The sequence below is a fragment of the Diachasma alloeum genome, unplaced genomic scaffold (assembly GCF_001412515.2).
Source record: "Diachasma alloeum isolate Michigan unplaced genomic scaffold, Dall2.0 Dall_scaffold_00178, whole genome shotgun sequence".
Lineage (NCBI taxonomy): Eukaryota > Metazoa > Arthropoda > Insecta > Hymenoptera > Braconidae > Diachasma > Diachasma alloeum.
In genome coordinates, this window is record NW_021680344.1 from 4,059,549 (window position 1) to 4,078,222 (window position 18,674).

The 18,674-nt window shown below is 37.2% G+C and overlaps 3 protein-coding genes across 6 annotated transcripts; 2 read left to right on the forward strand and 1 right to left on the reverse strand.

The window, feature by feature from the left end:
• Positions 1–7,446, forward strand: LOC107040064 (glutamate receptor-interacting protein 1). Of its 4 annotated transcripts, XM_015260009.1 has the most exons (7): positions 1–231; positions 1,223–1,728; positions 2,308–2,819; positions 3,420–3,491; positions 3,566–3,885; positions 5,046–5,276; positions 6,219–7,446. In XM_015260009.1, exons 2-7 carry the CDS (start codon positions 1,224–1,226, stop codon positions 6,538–6,540), a joined length of 1,962 nt encoding a protein of 653 aa, XP_015115495.1. In that variant the 5' UTR covers positions 1–231; position 1,223; the 3' UTR covers positions 6,541–7,446. The 4 variants fall into 4 exon arrangements, with proteins under 4 accessions (XP_015115495.1, XP_015115478.1, XP_015115486.1 ...); XM_015259992.1 differs by having other exon boundaries at positions 1–1,728; XM_015260000.1 differs by having other exon boundaries at positions 1–1,728; positions 3,423–3,491.
• On the reverse strand, positions 7,326–12,349 carry LOC107040089 (solute carrier family 35 member E1 homolog). The gene is made up of 3 exons (XM_015260030.1): positions 11,918–12,349; positions 10,348–10,556; positions 7,326–9,892 (listed from the first exon to the last, which is right to left on the reverse strand). Exons 1-3 carry the CDS (start codon positions 12,243–12,245, stop codon positions 9,386–9,388), a joined length of 1,044 nt encoding a protein of 347 aa, XP_015115516.1. The 5' UTR covers positions 12,246–12,349; the 3' UTR covers positions 7,326–9,385.
• A 108-nt stretch (positions 12,350–12,457) lies between these two features.
• LOC107038906 (sodium/bile acid cotransporter 7) lies at positions 12,458–18,349 on the forward strand. Its single transcript, XM_015258251.1, has 6 exons — positions 12,458–12,723; positions 14,107–14,292; positions 15,321–15,547; positions 15,722–15,865; positions 16,697–16,940; positions 17,906–18,349. Exons 2-6 carry the CDS (start codon positions 14,160–14,162, stop codon positions 18,148–18,150), a joined length of 993 nt encoding a protein of 330 aa, XP_015113737.1. The 5' UTR covers positions 12,458–12,723; positions 14,107–14,159; the 3' UTR covers positions 18,151–18,349.
• Positions 18,350–18,674: the final 325 nt, after the last annotated feature.

An 18,674-nucleotide genomic window follows, 5' to 3' on the forward strand; every position in this document is an offset into this window, starting at 1 on the left:
CTCATCTCCAACGCATCATCCACGTGCTCCCACTGTATTCAAACGTCAAAAACGAAGGCTGAGGACAATTGTTACGTGAAAATACGCGCAAAAGTCTGTGAATAATTGTTTTTTTGCAAGTGTCATCCAATTGTTGAACAGCTTCATTGTTGACATGCACAAACGCCTCTTCTTCGCGAGCCGGGGCGTCAGTTGAGCATGGGATTTATTTATAAACTCATCTCGAGAATGGTAGACTCTACATCAACGACTTGAATCGTTTAATCCCGTTTTGTAGAGATTGAACACTTAATTTAGAGAATTGAGAACAACAAAATTGTGAAGTCGTCAAATTGAATGGGAAAAGTTTAAATCATTTTTTGTTCTCTTGAGGGGGTTCCTACACTTGAGGAGAAAGTCAAAACAACGAATTTAGGGGCAATTTTTTTAATAGAGGGAATCGAATTAGGTTTTTCATCTCGTGTACTAGAATTCACTCTGAATTCATTCTATTCGCTCATTCATTTCATTCACTTGAGACCAAAAAATTCGCAAATGTGTGGATTTTGAAATGCAAATAGGAATAGAATTGAGAAGAGAAAGTTTGAGTGATTGAAGAATTTTAATAATTTAATTGAATTGAAAAAATAATAATCCCCAATTTTTGGAAGGAGGAATTATAGATTGAAAATGATGAAGTGAAAATCATCCGAACTCATTTCCTCAATCTTATCAAATTAAATAGGAAAAAATTGGAAAAATCTACAATTCACGAAAAATCAAAAACAGAATTCTTCAGACCATCGAAGATGTCCAACATTAGTACACAAAATAGAAATAGCAAATCAATTGAACAATTGAATCCCTTGAATCAAAAAACACTTATTTCACCAGCTAAATTTCAAAAATACATTCAAAACCTCCAGGTCTCGACCAAAAAACCATTAATAAAGTTCTTCAGGCACTCAAAGAGTCAAGTTTATCGCCAAAAATCTAAATAAGAAATTGTCCGAACAATTTACCTAAATTCTGTCCCATTTCCTGAATTTCAACCCCTAAAATTCGCGAAATAAATCCCAAAAATCGTAGAAATCTTGACATTTCGACCAAAAAAAACGAAAAAATCCTGAACTCCACCAAAAACCCAACGATCAAATCCCCAAGCAATTATCCCGAATAAGGACCTCAAGTAAAAAAAAAATGCCCGAAAACTCTTAAAACCGATCCAACACTCAATGCCAAGGATGTTCAGTTCATTGCGCCTGGGAACGATGCGTTCTCGTGACAAGAGTCGCGCGCGTCCCGGTAGTGTTGCAACAAACGCAAGTTCCGAGGACAATCCGCACAACTCGCACTACGGCTCCCAGAAGTTCCTGGTACTGGACGATATAGAGACGGGTCAGCCCTCCGGAGTTTCCTCGAAAGTGGCTCAAGTTCGAGTGGAACGAGAGGGTGGGAACCTCGGGGTGACCCTGAGGGGAGGGGTAGCGCGGGCACTAGTGGTGACGGGAGTGAAATCGGACGGTCCAGCCGCCAAGGAGGGGAGGGTGAGACCGGGGGACCGACTCCTGGCGGTAGACGACACGGAATTGAGGGGCTTGAGCCTGGCGGAGGCGCAGAGGGCCCTCAGGAGGAGCTCCGACGCACCTGTGGCGTCTCTCACGATTGAGTACGACGTGGCTAACATGGAGGAGGCGAGGGCTGCCACCTCGGGTCCCCTCCTAGTGCAGTTGGAGCGAGGACTCTCCGGTAAAATAATGTCGAGACTTTTTCCGAAAATTTCGGTTCCGCAGGAAATTTTCCCATTACTGGATAATAAAATTGGATGAAGAATGACACGTACGAAAGAATTTCACGGAATTCTATTGCATTTCTATTGAAAATTCCATTGGTTCTTGGCCTTATTGAAGAACTATAATGGAAACTATTTTATTGAAAACATCAGCAGAATTTCATCTTTCTCCGCAACTTTTTTTATCAAGACATTTTCCATAGGAATACCTTGACATGAATTCTGTATTTTTTCCACTCTTCTTTCTCCTTTTGTTAAAAAAAACACAAAAAAAACATTTCTACATAAAACATCTCAATAAACTAAGTTCAATAGAAAATTCGGTAAATAATGAAGATTGAATGAGTAAAAGGCAACTAAAAACGTCATAATGACTGACACACTCATTCCATAAACATTCAGCCGTCATATACACTCTGACAATATCAAAGACCATAATTCCACACCTCATGAACCCCGAAGACATAAACAACGTGTCCCATCATCTCCCCAGTTTGTTTACCCATTCCCTCAACCCGAAACTCTCTGTTTACCAGGGGAGTTGGGATTAACAGTACGTGAAACACCAAGTGGTGTGTATATAGAGAGTCTCAGACCAGCCAGCACCGCAGATCGTTGTGGTGCACTGCAGCCTGGCGATCGTCTCCTCGCGGTCGATGACACACCCGTGCACGATGCAACAGCAGCTGCCAAACTGCTCAGGAATGTCACTGATAATTGCAGAATAGCGAGACTCCAGATACTTCCCAGACCACCGAGCACGTCATCCAGGACGGTTAAGAGGAGGGCGCAGCCTCAAGCTGCTAACCAGACGCTTTACACGAAGGAGAGTCTCACTGTTCTTCTCAGACCCGATCACAGGGGACTGGGGCTGGCACTGAGGATCGCCGATGACGGAATTAATTATGTTGTCGACCTGCTGGAGGCGGGGGGGCCTGCCGAGAGGAGTGGAGTGCTACTGCCTGGCGATCAGATCATCGCCATCAACAGGAGGATTCTGAGGGATCTACAGCCTGCCGAGGTCGCGGCCATTCTCGAGTCTTCGCAGGTTTGTAATGATGGGGAAGTACAAGGATTGTAATTCCCAATGCAAACATCACTTGAATTTTCATCAAAACATGAATATGCGGCACCGAATTAATTAATTGGATATTCAAGAATATATTTCCCTGAATTTTCCTGATTTCTATCAATTTTCGGGGGATAATTGAACTGGAGGTCAAGTTTCCATCGATTTTTCATACGCCTGCCACAATTCTTGTTAATTCCCTCGACAAAAATTTCAGAACTTTCTATCTCATTTTTCGTTCTTTTTTATACTCGAGGAATGTGTGGAACTTCATTTATCTAGTGGACATATTTTATCAAATTCTATGAAATTATGTAAAAATCTATCAATTTTCTCATTTTTTGACATAATTTCACATTTTATGTCATAATTTGTCAAAATCTGACGACCCGATTTCCACGAGGGAAATTTCCAAAAAGTATACCGAAAATATCTGCCAAAAATCTTCAAGAACCCTATAAATCCCCAAAATAATCTCAAAATTCATTTGATTTCATACGCCTGCCCCAATCCCTGCAAATTCCCTTGACAAAAATTTTTGAACTTTCTATCTCTTTTTTGTTCTTTCTCATACTCGAGGAGTGTGTGGAACTCTCACTAAACTGGCTAGGTATAAATCGACACTTCAGGGAAGGCTCCTGCTTCTCTGAGGTACGACTGATGAAATAAGAACCCCAGAACCCCGAAATTAACAGAATTTTTCAAAAATCCGTTGATGGCAATAGGTGGAACTAGTGACGGAGTATAAGGTGGGGGGATCGGTGGTCCCCAGCTCAGGAGTATTCACGGTGAGAGTGGCAAGACCCCTGGGGGGACAGCCGGACCTGGGGCTGACCGTCAACGAGGACCTGGTGATCGCGGAGGTGAGGAGAGGCTCCCTGGCGTACAGAACAGGGAGCCTATCCCCTGGGGATCGGTTGCTGGCGATCGACGGCCAGAAACTCGACCCTGGGGATTTGAGGCAGGCTGCACAGCTTCTTCATCGGCCAGGGAGCTCTGTTGTTGCTCTCACCGTGAGGAAACCCGACAGTTGCAATGATCAGAGGTGAATTTAATTCAGTAGCGAAGTGGTAAAACGGTTTTAGTCGACTTATCTCTTAGTTGGGTTTTTGAAAAATAGCTCGGAATTTGAAGGAGATAATGAAATTTTCGTAATAACCTTTTTTCTAGAGCAAATTGAGTGCTACAAAAAAGGTTTTGAGAAAAATTAAGCTATCTCCCTTCGATTCCGTGATATTTACTCAAAACTGGTCAATAGTCAAAATCGACTTAAACCGGTTTACCACTTCGCTACTGAATTCATTTTTTAGGAATTTAAAGAGAGGAAATGAATTCAAGATGGAGAGAGTTGAGGGTTAAACGACCCTTAAAGACGTTTGAAATTGAAGGTCAAATGGTTTTGAGGGTCAAATAAGGCTTAAGAACGTTTAGATTTGAACGTCAAATAATCATTAAGGGGAGACTACTCAGTTTTAAAAGTCGTGGGTTATTAGAGTGAGACTTTTCATACATTGAAGATCGATTACGTAGATCTGAAAACGAATAATTAGTGCAAAAAAAAATTTTTTTATTGTTCGTTTGCCCGAAAACGCTTAAAATGCTAAAAATAGTCCAGGGCCTCCAATTTTTGAGCTACAAAAGATTTTTTTTTTTCAAAATTTTCGAAAAAATGTGTGGAACAACAATTACGAGCCAGTTTTTCGGAATTCGACTCCTACACAGCTGCTTTCGGTTTTTTTTAATGTAAAAAATTTACTATTTGTGTAAAAAAAATACAAAAAAGTAAATTTAGCCATGTAAGAGGAGAATTTAAAAAAAATAGCTCGTAATTGTAACTCCACATATTTTTCCGAGAATTTTGAAAAAAAAATCCTTCGTAGCTCAAAAATTGGAGGCCCTGGACTGTTTTTGGCATTTTAAGGGTTTTCGGGAAAACGGACAATGAGAAAAATATTTTTTTTTGCGCTAATTATTTGTTTTCAGAACTATATAATCGATCTTCAACGTATGAAAAGTCTCACTCCAATAACCCACGACTTTTAAAACTCATAATAGTCTCCCCTTAAAATATTTAGACTCAATCAAAGTGATCAGGAAGGGTGACTTTGGAAAAAAATACGACTTCGTAATGAGTAACGCGCGCATTCACTCGCGAACTGAAATTTTCTTTTCTAAATTGTCTTCTGGGGACTTTGGTATTTTTAGAGATGGAAGTGTCTCGGGGAGTGTCTCCGGAAGTGTCGCGGGGGATCCGATAAGCCCTCAGTACCCCTCGGGAATCCTCAGATCCGCCAGAGAGAGTTTACCGAGTGTCGACAGTGCTGTCGACTCCTGGGGAGAGCTCGGGGAGGTCAGTGGGCCCGAGATTATACGACTCTGGGACACTGCCTCCATCGACAGTGGACAATTGGACCTTCCCATGTCGTCGTATCCCGGGTAAGCCTTTCCCTTTTATTTGCGTAGAATTATGTTTTGCAATAATTAATGATTTAACAAAGAACTCCATTTCAAATTTAATATTCATACGAATTCAGTAGTGAAGTGGTAAACCGATATAAGTCGATTTTAACTATTGCTCAGTTTTCAATGAATATCTCAAAATCTAAGGGAAATAGCAAAATTTTTGTCATAATCTTTTTTGTAGAGCAAATTAAGAGCTACAGAAACGGAAATTATAACAATTTCGCTATTTCCCTTAGATTCCGACATATTTATTGAAAACTGGCCAATAGTCAAAACCGACTTGTACCGGTTTACCACTTCGCCACTGAATTATTTATCATCAGAGATCTTCTTACGGAGTTTTAACCACTTTGAAAAATGTCTCTTGACAGTTTTCCATGAATTTAATTTAGCAAAGACGTTTTTTAATTAATAAAAATTTCGGTTGATCATCAATTCACTTGTGAAGTGGTAAACGGAGATAAGTCGACTCATCTCCCAGTTGAGTTTTTGAGGAATATTTCCAAATCTAAGGGAGATAGTGAAATTTTCGTAATTACATTTGTTGTAGCAGTCAATCGGCTCCACAAAAAAGGTTGCAACAAAAATTTTGCTATCTCCCTTAGATTCCGAGATATTGATTGAAAACTGGTCAACAGTGAAAATTGACTTATCTCCTTTTACCACTTCGCTACTGAATTACTGATTGTTTTTTTAATTTTTGGCATTATTCATCATCAGAGATCTTTTCGCGGAGATTTAATGTTTTATAAAAATGTCTCTTGACAATTTTCCATGAATTTAATTTAGCAAAGACGTTTTTTCATTAATAAAAAAAATCCTGTTGATCATTAATTACTGAGTTTTTAAAATTTTTGGATTAATCGAGAAAATTAATTTGAAAAAAACATCTTCACATTCAATTCCTCTGTTCAGCTCTCAGGATCGACCGGGGAGTGACAATAGGCCCCAGCAAATAGTCCACATATCCCTCCATAAAGACCCAGTCTACGAGGACTTCGGTTTTTCCGTCTCGGACGGTCTCTACGAGCGTGGGGTCTACATAAATCGTTTGCGACCCGGGGGGCCATGCGACGGTGTCTTGAAGCCGTACGACCGAATTCTACGTGTCAACGACACGAGCACAGAGGACTGCGACTGCTGCCTAGCAGTGCCACTCATCGCTGCTGCCGGAGCCCGCCTAGATCTCACGGTTGCGCGACCCCTCTCCCCCCAGAATGTCACGAAAAATTTGTAATTTTACTCTTCACCGGTAGTTAGATTAATTTTGTTAATTCAGTGGAGGGTATCGTGGGACTGTCTTTGGAGGATTGGAAGGAGAGTTTAATTCATCCACTAAAATTATTTTCATTAAATTCCTGAAAATTAAATTTGTAGAATAAAGAATCTCAGAGATTTGTGAAAAGTACTTGTACAAATGCAGAATTTTTATAGAGAAAAAGTGCTTCTAGTTTTCAGTAAAAAGTTGCTGATTTTTCGTGGTTCTAGCGTGCATTGTCCTCAGAATAAGAAGTTCACTCAATTTCAGATGAATATCTCTGGAATTGAAGACTAAAAACTGATTTCAAGTGAGAAATTTTCAGAAATTAAGAACATTTGTGTCAACATTAATTCAATCAACATGTTAGACCATGAAGAGAAGTTATAAATTACATTCAGTTGGAATGACCAATTTCAGACATGCATGGATTAATTTTGGGACAGGAAAAACTGTAAATTCAAGAACGATAATGTTTTTAATGTGAAAACCCAAATGTTCTGAATTCAAGAATCGAAATTTTCTCAAAATCGCTGAAAACGTCTTAATTCAAGGACAATTCTGCTAGGTTTAAGCAAAATTTACTGAGAATTAGAATTATGTCGTATAAATTTCGCCTTTAGAAAGACGTTAAATTAAAAAAAACGTCAGATTAGAAAATAATAATTCACGAAAACCCATGACATCCCCGATTTAATCGACGACTTTCCCCTGTTCTTTCGTTAGTATTAACTAGTCAATGAATATTGGATATTGTGGATTGATTCATGTTGAATAATACTTTATTCGGGCATTAATCATCCAGGTGCCCTATTCGTCTCTTCATTATTTTTGTACGCATGTCACTTTTTATTTATACAAAAATAAATGTTACTATTAGATAAATTCTTACATTTCTTTTTTTTTATACCTAGGTCACTCTCCCGCACACTAGTTCATTCGCACCAGAACTATTTACATATTTCTTTATTTTCTTCATAAACTTGGAACGAATAACAATTTCTAAAATCTTATTTTCATGATTGAATGGAGCGAGATATTTCTCTTTGTTCTCACCGAATTTATAAATAAGTCGACAGACATGTGGGTTTATTTCCACACGTCACGGACGGGAAAATTAATTTGGCAAAATATTATTACAAGCAAAAAAATCAGGGAGTCGCAGATTATTTTGCAGAATAATCAAAAATAAATTCGTGAAATAATTCTGTTATTATTTCCAACCAATTAAACGACATTCAAAATGATTGGTTCAACGAATAACAGCTTTGGTCAACGTGAAATTGCATTTAAAATTCCTCAGTCCATCCAACTATGAAGTTTATACCCTCACGAGCACTCAAGGAAGTACCATTTGTATTAAAAAATTTGTTTATCTTTCATTTGTTAGTTTCTCTTTCAACCTGCAAGGTACACAAGTAACTATCGAGGTGAATGTCTCAATGGCTGACCATATTTGTTCCTTATCTAACTCCTGAGTTCATTTAATCATTCAATTCCTTTCGATATGGAAGTGTTAAAACAGATTCAGTAAATTTAACTCGAAACAGAAGAGAAAAATATCTTCTCAACGTCTGGTTTAAAAGAATGGATTTAAAAAGTATGGAATACTATCAAAACATTCAATTTTTTCATTTTTTAAAATATATCTATTTGATGTGAATAAAAATCGAATTCGAGCTTGAATGAAAGTTTCATTACGAATTGTTTAAATAGAACAATTCATTTCACTGAAATGAAGGTTATTTAATTGAAATGAACTATTTTTCTGGATTTATTTGAAAATTTTGCATGTTTAATCGAATTAATTTAACCAGAAAAATATCTTAACCTTTTTTGTAGATCTTATACTCCTCTACAGAAAAAAATCAAAATAATTTCCAAAAAATAATCACAAAATTAGTGAATATCTTCGAATCTTTGGGAAAAACATTGACTATTTCCAATAGATTCAGAGATATTCAACAAAAATTATTTTTCAACCAACAATGAACGATATATTTCATCATTTCACTGTTATTTATGAGCTTTATTGCACGACAAGTTCAGTAACTGGGACATTCCCCCGAAAACCCTTGAAAAATGGATTAATCTCACTCTGGCCGTTATCGAACTCTCCGCGAGCCAATTGGGCCCGCAATTGGCTCGTCATTTCGTCAATATCTATCTACCGAAAATGGACAAGTTCCTCACCAGCAGGGACGAGCGAGCCACGAATAAACCCGTCATCACTGATCAATCATTTGTAAAAAACGTCACTATCGAAACCTTTGGAATTTTTAAAAGGTCTCCCCAACCTTGCGCAAGAATCATGAGACAACGGACGATAAATAAATACTACAAGGCTGAACGTATCATCTTCCTCCAGAGCAGAGAATTTCACAACAGAATATCTCAACAATCCATTGAACTATTAAATTAATTTGTCTGGAGTTACGTTCACTGTCAACATGTATGCAGAGATCTCATAGACATGATCCACAGAAAAGTTTATGGGTTTTTCTCATAAAGAATTCAGAAAAATTCTATAGAAAATGTGTAGAAAACTGCATTTCTCTGGGCATCGTCTGGAGAAAAGTACTCTAAGTACTTACAAAATCATTTCCTTTAGCTGAAAATTATGATGAACATGCTCTCGAAATTGAATGGATTTTTGAATAGTTAAATTCCTGTTCGCCTCATTACTATAGAAATTGCCCAAGTTCTATCAAAGAAAGACGTTCAGAAAATCCCCTAGAACATGTCTTCAAGCTCGTTCCACACACGAAAAAAATCACTCGCAAATTGATCAATAATTGAAATATTTATCTATCTAAATTGAAGACTAGACGGCGAATAATCGATGCGTCTGTGGTGTCCAGCCATTGACATGAAAAGCACTTCCGTTTTTCTTGATATCAAGAACATTCGTGTAACTAGGCAACAGTGATTCCTTCTTAGCTGCCTGCCTCTGATCGTACTTAGCTTTGTTGTAACAAAAAACTCCGATAATTGCGAGTGTCATGCCAAATATATTGAGGCCAGTTACGGGATTGCCCAGTATGAACAACGTCACAGCTATGACGAATATTCTCTTGCTGGCATTGGCAACTGCATAAGTCAGTGGTGTGACTATTGACATTACGGAGAAGGCTATGATGTTTTGGAGCCAGTTGAGAACTCCATCGAGAATTAGAAGACCTATTACCTTGGTGCTGATGGAGTGCGTCACTGATTCGTTTATCAAGGTCCGGAGGTCGTAGGCGAGCCACACTGGGAGAAAGAGGAAGAGGGCTAGGCGACCCAGGATGAAGAGGAGGCGGAGGTGGTGGATTCCAGTGTCACACAGAACCTGAAAAAGACGATTCAAGAACTTTTTCGTTATTTTAGCTTCTTTCACTGAGTTTTTACTCGATTCGCAAGAATATTGGTTGAATAATTGCAAATATCTCTGGAACTAACGACTTTAGAGAAAAATGTCAGAAGATCTTTTTTGTTGTTTATGAAATTATGCACAAAAAATTCCTCTGGTGTTTTTCTGTAAACCCAGTAGTTTTTGAGATATTTCAAAAATCCTCTCAACAGTTTTGAAACATTGAGTGAATATTTCGCAAATATCTCCGAAACTATTGGCTTTAGAGGAAAATATTAAATAATCTTTTTTGTAGTTTATGGAATTCTCCACAAAATGTTCCTTTACCACTTTTCTCTAGACTCAGTAGTTTCCTAGATATTAAAAGAAACTATAATTTTTTTTCATTCCGCTCCTAAATCACTACTTAAGAATTTTTTTGCGGTTGTAATTACCTTCTTAGAGTAGATATTCTGCAACGAAAATGCCATGGTAGATGCTAGAGCACTGACAAGCCCAATGACGTTGAAACTGAGTTCAGTTAATGTCGCAATAGCAACACCACCGACAATTGGCACGAGGCTGAGGTATACCCTGTAGGTTTGCTTTTCACGTAAGATTATCCTCGACAGGAATACTGTGAAGAGGGGCATCGTAGCCTTCACTGGGACAAACCACAATTAATCAATTAGTAAATGAACGAGTGCCTTGTTTTGCTTGGAAGATAATTAACTGGGGATTGACAGTTCCTAGAAGAGGATTCAAACGGTCGGAAAATTCTTTATCTACTCACACGGTGATAACGTATCTTACGATTTGTGACATTAGTTAGCGGGGAATTCCAAACTTGAATACTATTTGAAGCTGTTGATAGTTGGATTAGTGTTGAATAAGGAAATTTAATTGTTTTTTGAACAACGGACTATGTAAGGAATTTTAATCCAAAGGCTTAAAGGTTTTAATTCAATTTTTAAAACATGAAGAATATTTTTCTATTTTTTATTAACAATTACAATTGATGCAGCAATGAATAAAGTTTAAAAATCGTTGTGCACAAAGAATTCTTCTAAAAAAGTCTGCAAATTCGTTTAATATTTCTACATATTCATCCTAACAATCATCTTAATTATCTCGATAGCAATTAGTTTTAGAAAAAACAATCAAAGCCCTTTTTTACGCGAAATTTCGCTATTTACAAAATTAATTTTTTGACATTTTCTCTGTAACCTTAAAGAAATACCCAAATAAAAAAATTCTGAATATCAAGAGCACAAAATCTGTCTCCAAATCTACCATATTGTAAACATGCCAACCGCATGTACCAAAAAAGTGTTACCAAGACAAAAATGAATAAAAATTTTCTGGATAACGATTTTTATATGAAATTCCATGCCCTCCAGAGCAATCCTTCCCCATTTTCCCTAAGCTCACAGAAATTCCCAAGCAATAAAAATCCTGATCATCAAGACCACAAAATCTGTCGTCAAATCTACCATATTGTAAACATTCTGCCTGCACCCAGCCCCAGCCAACTCTCAATCCCTCTGGCAACAAATAAATCCCCAAAATCATTTCCCAAAAAATCCTGAAGAACACCAGAACTCTCCCCCTGGCCCTCCCCTCGTCGTCGCCACCATCACCCCTAACATTCCAACCACATGCACCAAAAAAGTGTCACCAAGACAAAAATGAATAAAAATTTTCTGGATAACGATTTTTATATGAAATTCCATGCCCTCCAGAGCAATCCCTCTCCATTTTCCCTAAACTCACAGAAATTCCCAAGCAATAAAAATCCTAATCATCAAGACCACAAAATCTGTCGTCAAATCTACCATATTGTAAACATTCTGCCTGCACCCAGCCCCAGCCAACTCTCAATCCCTCTGGCAACAAATAAATCCCCAAAATCATTTCCCAAAAAATCCTGAAGAACACCAGAACTCTCCCCCTGGCCCTCCCCTCGTGGTCACCACCATCACCCCCAACATTCCAACCACATGCACGAAAAGAGTATCACCATACCAGTATGTGCATACGACACAGGCACCTTCCAGATGCTGACGTGGCTGAAGACATTCGCCAGAAACTTCCCCAGTGCAAGTGGCACAATGAGCCGCAAATAATAACCCCACGAAATATCCGATTTACTCTTTCTCACTCCCCACATGTTGAAAAATGGCCCACTCAATGCTGTGATTGAGGTTAACTGCACCATCGTAACTGTCATTGGATATGGAAACTCTGACAGCAACAATTTACCCACTACATTATTGCTGCTCGACACAATGTACCACAGAATACACAATATCAATATTGTCAGGATTTCACGGCTCTCTTTTCTCTCCACCATTTTTCACTTATTTATTATTTTAGTCCGGGTATTAACTAACTATTAACTAACTATGTAATCACAAGCACGATAACTGGCAGATGCAACGGCATGGGACGAGTCACATCGACTGGCACTTGCGCGCGTTGTGATGCGCTTTGCGCCTGCCCAACGTCAACTGTCTTTTTAGGATGGCGCGGGCGGCGGGAGGGGGGGATAGTCATCGTCAGTGCAGCAACGAAAGTGCATTAGCGCATTCTTTCGCAATTATTATCACGGGTTTAGAATTGTTGAGAGTTTTCAAATACGTTTTCTTCCGTTAATTTGTTGAATTGGAGTTTAAGAAAGTTTTCAGAATTTTTCTTTCAGTGACAGATGGTGTTTACGAGGCTGTGGGGGTTTTATTTGTTGAATTTTGGGGGGTGATTCTTGGATTTTGCTCGTGGGATTGTTGTTCATGTCGGATTTTTGGAGATTAGGAGGATGGATTTGAAGAAAGGTTAACGATTTTAATCAGTTATTAATTTACTCGATTGAATTTAATTATCTGCCTGGCTTAGAGATGATTCTCACTACTATATTACATTGTTAGATTAATTATTAGTTTTATAGAGGATTTTTATATTTGATATGTTATATTTTTTATATAGATTTTTCATGTATTAGAGGGAAAGATAATAAAATGATAAATCTCTTTTGATTGTTATCAGACTTTTTTATTTATTCACCTGCGCCACTTTATTAGTTTTTTATATAGTAGGGGAGGTTTGGGTAAAACGGACACTTTTGACTTTTTTTAAAATGTTAATGAGGGGTGGAAATGTTGATAAAATTTAATAATTTTCTTCTCAATACAAAGAACAATTCTTGCACTTTGTGATGAGCCTGAATTGAGCTCAATTGATCTATTTGTTTCTGAGTTATGAATAATTTAAAAAAATTCTAAAGTGTCCGTTTTACCCCACCCTCCCCTATTTAGGAGTTGAGGGTTTTTGAGGAATCTTCATGCCCCATTTTTGCACATTTTATTTGATCATCTTAAAAATATCTTCGTATCGAAAAAAATCGTTTTTTGCGTTTTTTTAATGAAAAAAAACGCAGAAAAGCTGCGAATTAAAGATCAAATCAGTAGCGAAGTGATAAAAGGAGATAAGTAAATTTTGAGTATTGACCAGTTTTCAATCAATATCTCGGAAACTAAGGGAGATAGCACAATTTTTGTTATAACCTTTTTTGTGGAGCTGATTGAGTGCTACAACAAATGTAATTACATAAATTTCGCTATCTCCCTTAGATTCGGAAATATTCCTCAAAAACTCAACTGGAAGATGAGTCGACTTATCTCCGTTTACCACTTCACTACTGAAATATCGGATCTGTAAATGATATCACGAATATCAGCAAAACTATCAGGTTTAGAGAAAAATCTCTAAGAACCTTTTTTGTAGAGAATTTCAAACTCTTCAAAAAACTTTCTCAGACATTTTTCCCTACGCCCACTAGTACTAGTTTTCGAGAAATTCGCACAATAATGGAATCAAATTTTTCAAAATTTTCTTTCTTCACGAATTCACTATGAACTTCATTTGCATGGAGATGCTACTGCTTGTTCATGCTCTATAAATAATTAAGAACCACATTCGGAGATGGTGCACGTTGATTGGATCACCTGACAATTGATAGAACGGCCGGTATTCCGGATGATAAAAAAATTCAATTCCATCGAGGGACATTTTATCGCATTTAAAATGCCTCATGCCTGCTTTTCGTAAAATATAAAAAAGCTCAGAGGAACAGAAGTACGTATTCATCACCCAGTTATCTTCAGGCCATCGAGCACAATTAGTAAAAAAATAATAATCATCTGTTGATTGAATTCAAGGTGAGAGGGAAGATTAAGAAAGTAAATTCAATCGAGAGGAAAATCGGTGAAGGATGCCTCTAGAGAACCAGAAGAGATTCAAGCACAGAAATGGAAGAGACTTGTGGAATCGTTATGGATATTTCGTTCTCATGCTGCTGTGCATGCTGCTGGCGTCGATCCAGCCTAATATTGGGAGTGCCAATGGTAATAAATAAACTTATCTTATGATTTTGAGGAGGAGGTGAGGAATCTTGGGACCAAGTGCTACTAGAGAAATTATGCATTTGGGGGGAATAAAACTTTTTAAAATTTTTCGACTCTGTTATTCCAACGAAAATGGTCTTATTGTATGGACGAAATAATTTGCATAATTAAAACATTGAATTATATCAACAATTCATTGAATGAACGATTTATTTGATCCAAATGAAGTTCATTTAATTGAAATGAACCATTTTTCCAGTTTAATTTAAGAGGCGATGGAACTTACACGAATGAAAAAATTTAATAGAAAAACCTATCGAATTCTTTAAAAAATTCAACTGAATTTCTATTGAACTGTTCTATTAGTTTTTGGCCGATTCTATTGAAATGTTCAATAGAAAATATTCAGTAGAAAAAGTCAATAGAATTCAATTTTTTTATATAACTTATTCTATTCAGATATTTTCTACAGAATTTCCTCGGCTCACATTTTCTAAGTTTTTTCGTTTGATTTTGTTGATGAGAAGAGAAGAGAAATAGAATGAAAAAAACTTAGAAAATTTGAGTCGAACAAATCCTATAGAAAATATATGAAAAGAATAAGTTATATAGAAAAATCGAATTCAGTTGACTTTTTCTATGGAATGTTTTCTATTGAGCATGCCAATAGAATCAGCCAAAAACTAATAGAAAGTTTAACAGAAATTCAATAGAATTTTCCAACGAATTCGATAGGTTTTTCTTTTTACATCATCAATAATCTTGATATCTATAGTGTAATAATGTGCGTTTTGCTAAATAGTCGTCTAACAACGAATAAACTTGGAATCCAGTTTCTACTCTGATGGTAAGTTCCATTGCCTCTTAATGAAGAGAATAGATTTTTACAATGAGTTTTTTCTATAGAATATATCGACAGCTGCAGAAAAAATTCAATTAAAATTTAGCCCTCTTTTATGCATTTCAAGATATTAAAAAATTTAAAAAAAACAATGAAGAAGTGAGTGAATGCTTTTGAACATTTTCAGAATTCGTAAATGGGCACATTGTGGTGTGGTACGTAGCAGTGCCCCTGACGTACCTGGAGGCCGGGCTCATCTGCAGCCCCAGGTCTCTCTACCTCGCAGCGAGGGATGGATACCTCCTCTGCTTCGTTCTGGCCTTTATATACATCCTAATGCCACTATTGGCTCGGGTGGGAAGTTGCCTTCTGGTGTTGGCTAATGTCAACACCTGGTTATTGAAGGGAATGGAGGTGCGGAAGACAATCATTTTCATTCATCTCCAGAACAAGCGTTTTTAGAAGAAATCGCAAGAGAACATTTTTTGTGGGAAATTAAATTTCCGGCAAAAAATGTTTTTTGGCGATTTCTTCTACACCCACTCACTATCGAGATAATTCTATATTAATGGAGACGATCTCTCACAGGTTTTCTACTGCATGCCTCCTCCCCTGAGTGTCAGCCCCGTCCTGACGAGACTCGCTGATGGAGACATGTCCACCAGTGTCGTCACAACGCTTGTTTCTCATTTCGTTGGAATTATAGTCTCTCCACTTCTCCTGTACTTGATGGTAATACGAGAAGAATAAGAAGATTTATTGAGTCAAGCATAATGTAATTTTTTTCATTTGGAAGAAGAAAAAAGGATGTTTTGAAGTTTACTCATATCTTTTAAAAAAAATTCAAACCCATAAAAAAATGATAAGATGTATTTAGTAGTTAAGGGGAGAATACTATGAGTTTTAAAAGGCGTGGGTTATTGGAGTGAGACTTTTCATACGTTGAAGATCGATTATATAGATCTGAAAACGAGTAATTAGTGCAAAAAAAATAATTTTTTTTTGTTTGCCCGAAAACGTTTAAAATGCTAGAAGCAGTCCAGGGCCTCCAATTTTTGAGCTACAAAAGATTTTTGTTTTCAAAATTTTCGGAAAAATGTGTGAAACAACAATTACGAGCCAGTTTTTTGGAATTCGACTCCTACACAGCTGATTTCGTTTTTTTTTCGTATAAAAAAATTCACATTTGTGTAAAAAAATACAAAAAAAGCAAATTTAGCCATGTAAGAGGTGAATCAAAAAAAAACGAGCTCGTAATTGTTATTCCACATATTTACCGAAAATTTTGAAAAAAAAAAAATAATTCGTAGCTCAAAAATTGGAAGCTCTGGACTGTTTTTGGCATTTTAAGCGTTTTCGGGCAAACGAACAATAAAAAAAAAATTTTTTTGCACTAATTATTCGTTTTCAGATCTATATAATTGATCTTCAACGTATAAAGTCTCACTCCAATAACCCGCGACTTTTAAAACTCACAGTAGTCTCCCCTTAAATTTTTCGAATCTAATTTTTTTCATCCCCTCTGATGTTATTATTCTTGTGTGATAATTCTTCTAATTGCAGTTGGGAGCCTCCACGTCTCTTCTAGTCGGAGTCAACATCCGGGAGATCGCCTGCAGTACTCTAGTGCCTTTCGGAGTGGGATTAACGTTTCAGATGGCTTTCAACAATCTTCACGAGAAATTACGAACTAGTTGGTTTCCCCAGGTTTTTCTACTCGTCAGTGCTTACCACTGGTTTTCCGAGGCTGTCACTGCGGATTCTTCAGCCCTACAGGCGGTTGATATTCTTCTCTCTGTGTTAATTGGTAATTTTAGTGGCCAGATATTTTATTATTATCATCAAAGTGCCCAGGGAACAATTTTTACGGATGCCATCTAAAAGTCCCCATCAGAAAGACCGGTAAATATCCGGAAATTTAGCGCTAAAGTGTTAGCTGGATGGTAATTAAGGATCAGGAGAAGTATTTAATTCAGTAGCGAAGTGGTAAACCGATTTAAGTCAACTTATCTCCCAGTTGAGTTTTTGGAGAATAGGGGAGAGTGGAATAAAATGGGCACTTTTGACTTTTTAAAAAATGTTAATGACAGGTTGAATTGTTGGTGAAATGTTTTTTTTTATTTTTCAGTAAAAAGAACAATTCTTTCCCTTTGTGTTGAGCCTAAACTGATTTCAATTGATAAAGCTGCCCGTGAGTTATAAATATTTCTTTAAATATCAAAAGTGTCCATTTTACCCCACCCTCCCCTATTTCCGAATTCAAGGGAGATAGTGAAATTTTCGTAATTATATTTGTTGCAGCTCTCAATCGGCTCTACAGAAAAGATTGTAACAAAAATTTTGTTACCTCCCTTTGATTCCGAGATATTTATTGAAAACTGGTTAAAGTCAAAATTGACTTAGGAGAGGATGGGGTAAAACGGACACTTTAGACTTTTTTAAAATTATTTATAACTTAGAAACAAATTGATCAGTTGAGCTCAGTTTAGGCTTGTCACGAAGGGAAAGAACTGTTCTTTGTATTGAGAAAAAAAATTAAATTATATCAAAATTTCAACCCCTCATTAGCATTTAAAAAAAAGGCAAAAGTGTCCGTTTTACCCCAACCTCCCCTATACCGTTCTACCACTTCGCTACTGAATTGTCTTTGAGAGCAGTTCTGCTGGGCATTTTTCAAGAAATTTTTCTGTTCAGAAAAAAGTTTATGGGTTTTTATTTTCGAACAAGAATTTTACAAAATATTCGTCTGATTGTCATCTCGTTATTCTCTAGCTATCCTCGGACAAATACTGATAACAGGAATGTGCTGGACCCTGTGCTCCAGGTGGCTCTCGAAGAGCGCTCTCGTCGCCTCGTTATTCACGATAATGCACAAATCGGTGGGTCTTGGGGGATGGATTCTCAGAGGGGCTTATCACGGCTCTGCTCACGGAGCTGCAGTAAATCTCCCACTCGCCATTCTCCCAGTGGCGCAGCTCCTCTTCGGGAGTCTCCTCGCCTGCTGGATGGCTCCCTGACGACGGCTGAATGCTCCCGGCTATCCAGACCCTCGACGAACAGCTGATCCATGCGATGGAGATTGCAATGGGAGTGATTGTGCTGAAGTCGAGGAGGGCGATGAATCATTGGGAACTTGAAACCGTTTTTTCACTTGTCTTTGGCAAAATAATAGAGACGATCATGAAATTGTAATGATAAATTGTGAAGAAAGAGTGAATAAACGAATTAATTAATCGAGCGATCTTCAAGAATGTTTATTTATTTATTTAAACGTGTTGACAATTTATTCAATTGAGTTATTTCCATAGAAATCTCTTCTATCTCGATTTTTTTGCGACAAAAGAAGAAAAATGGAGCAAAAAAACGATAGAAAAAAAATAAAAAGATGAAATTCTAGTGATCTTTTTCTGTTAAAAAAACAGACGTTTTTTGTTTAAAAAAATGCAGTCAAGCTGCGGAATTTTTCAACAGAATCGACGTAAAAACCAGTAGAATTTCCAATAGAAATCCACTGAAATATTCCAATAAGATAAAACACCTA

Bases quoted from the DNA above. Each gene is read 5' to 3' on its own strand.
- LOC107038906 (XM_015258251.1), top strand. From the start codon at position 14,160: ATGCCTCTAGAGAACCAGAAGAGATTCAAGCACAGAAATGGAAGAGAC. The intron at 15,548-15,721 runs GTGCGGAAGACA...GATCTCTCACAG, and splicing joins GGTTATTGAAGGGAATGGAG to GTTTTCTACTGCATGCCTCC. The intron at 16,941-17,905 runs GTAATTTTAGTG...GTTATTCTCTAG, and splicing joins TCTTCTCTCTGTGTTAATTG to CTATCCTCGGACAAATACTG.
- LOC107040089 (XM_015260030.1), bottom strand. From the start codon at position 12,245: ATGGTGGAGAGAAAAGAGAGCCGTGAAATCCTGACAATATTGATATTG. The intron at 10,557-11,917 runs GTATGGTGATAC...GGTTTGTCCCAG, and splicing joins TGTGTCGTATGCACATACTG to TGAAGGCTACGATGCCCCTC. The intron at 9,893-10,347 runs GTAATTACAACC...CGTCTTTTTCAG, and splicing joins AGAATATCTACTCTAAGAAG to GTTCTGTGTGACACTGGAAT.
- LOC107040064 (XM_015259992.1), top strand. From the start codon at position 1,215: ATGCCAAGGATGTTCAGTTCATTGCGCCTGGGAACGATGCGTTCTCGT. The intron at 2,820-3,419 runs GTTTGTAATGAT...CTCATACTCGAG, and splicing joins CCATTCTCGAGTCTTCGCAG to GAGTGTGTGGAACTCTCACT. The intron at 3,492-3,565 runs GTACGACTGATG...TGATGGCAATAG, and splicing joins AAGGCTCCTGCTTCTCTGAG to GTGGAACTAGTGACGGAGTA.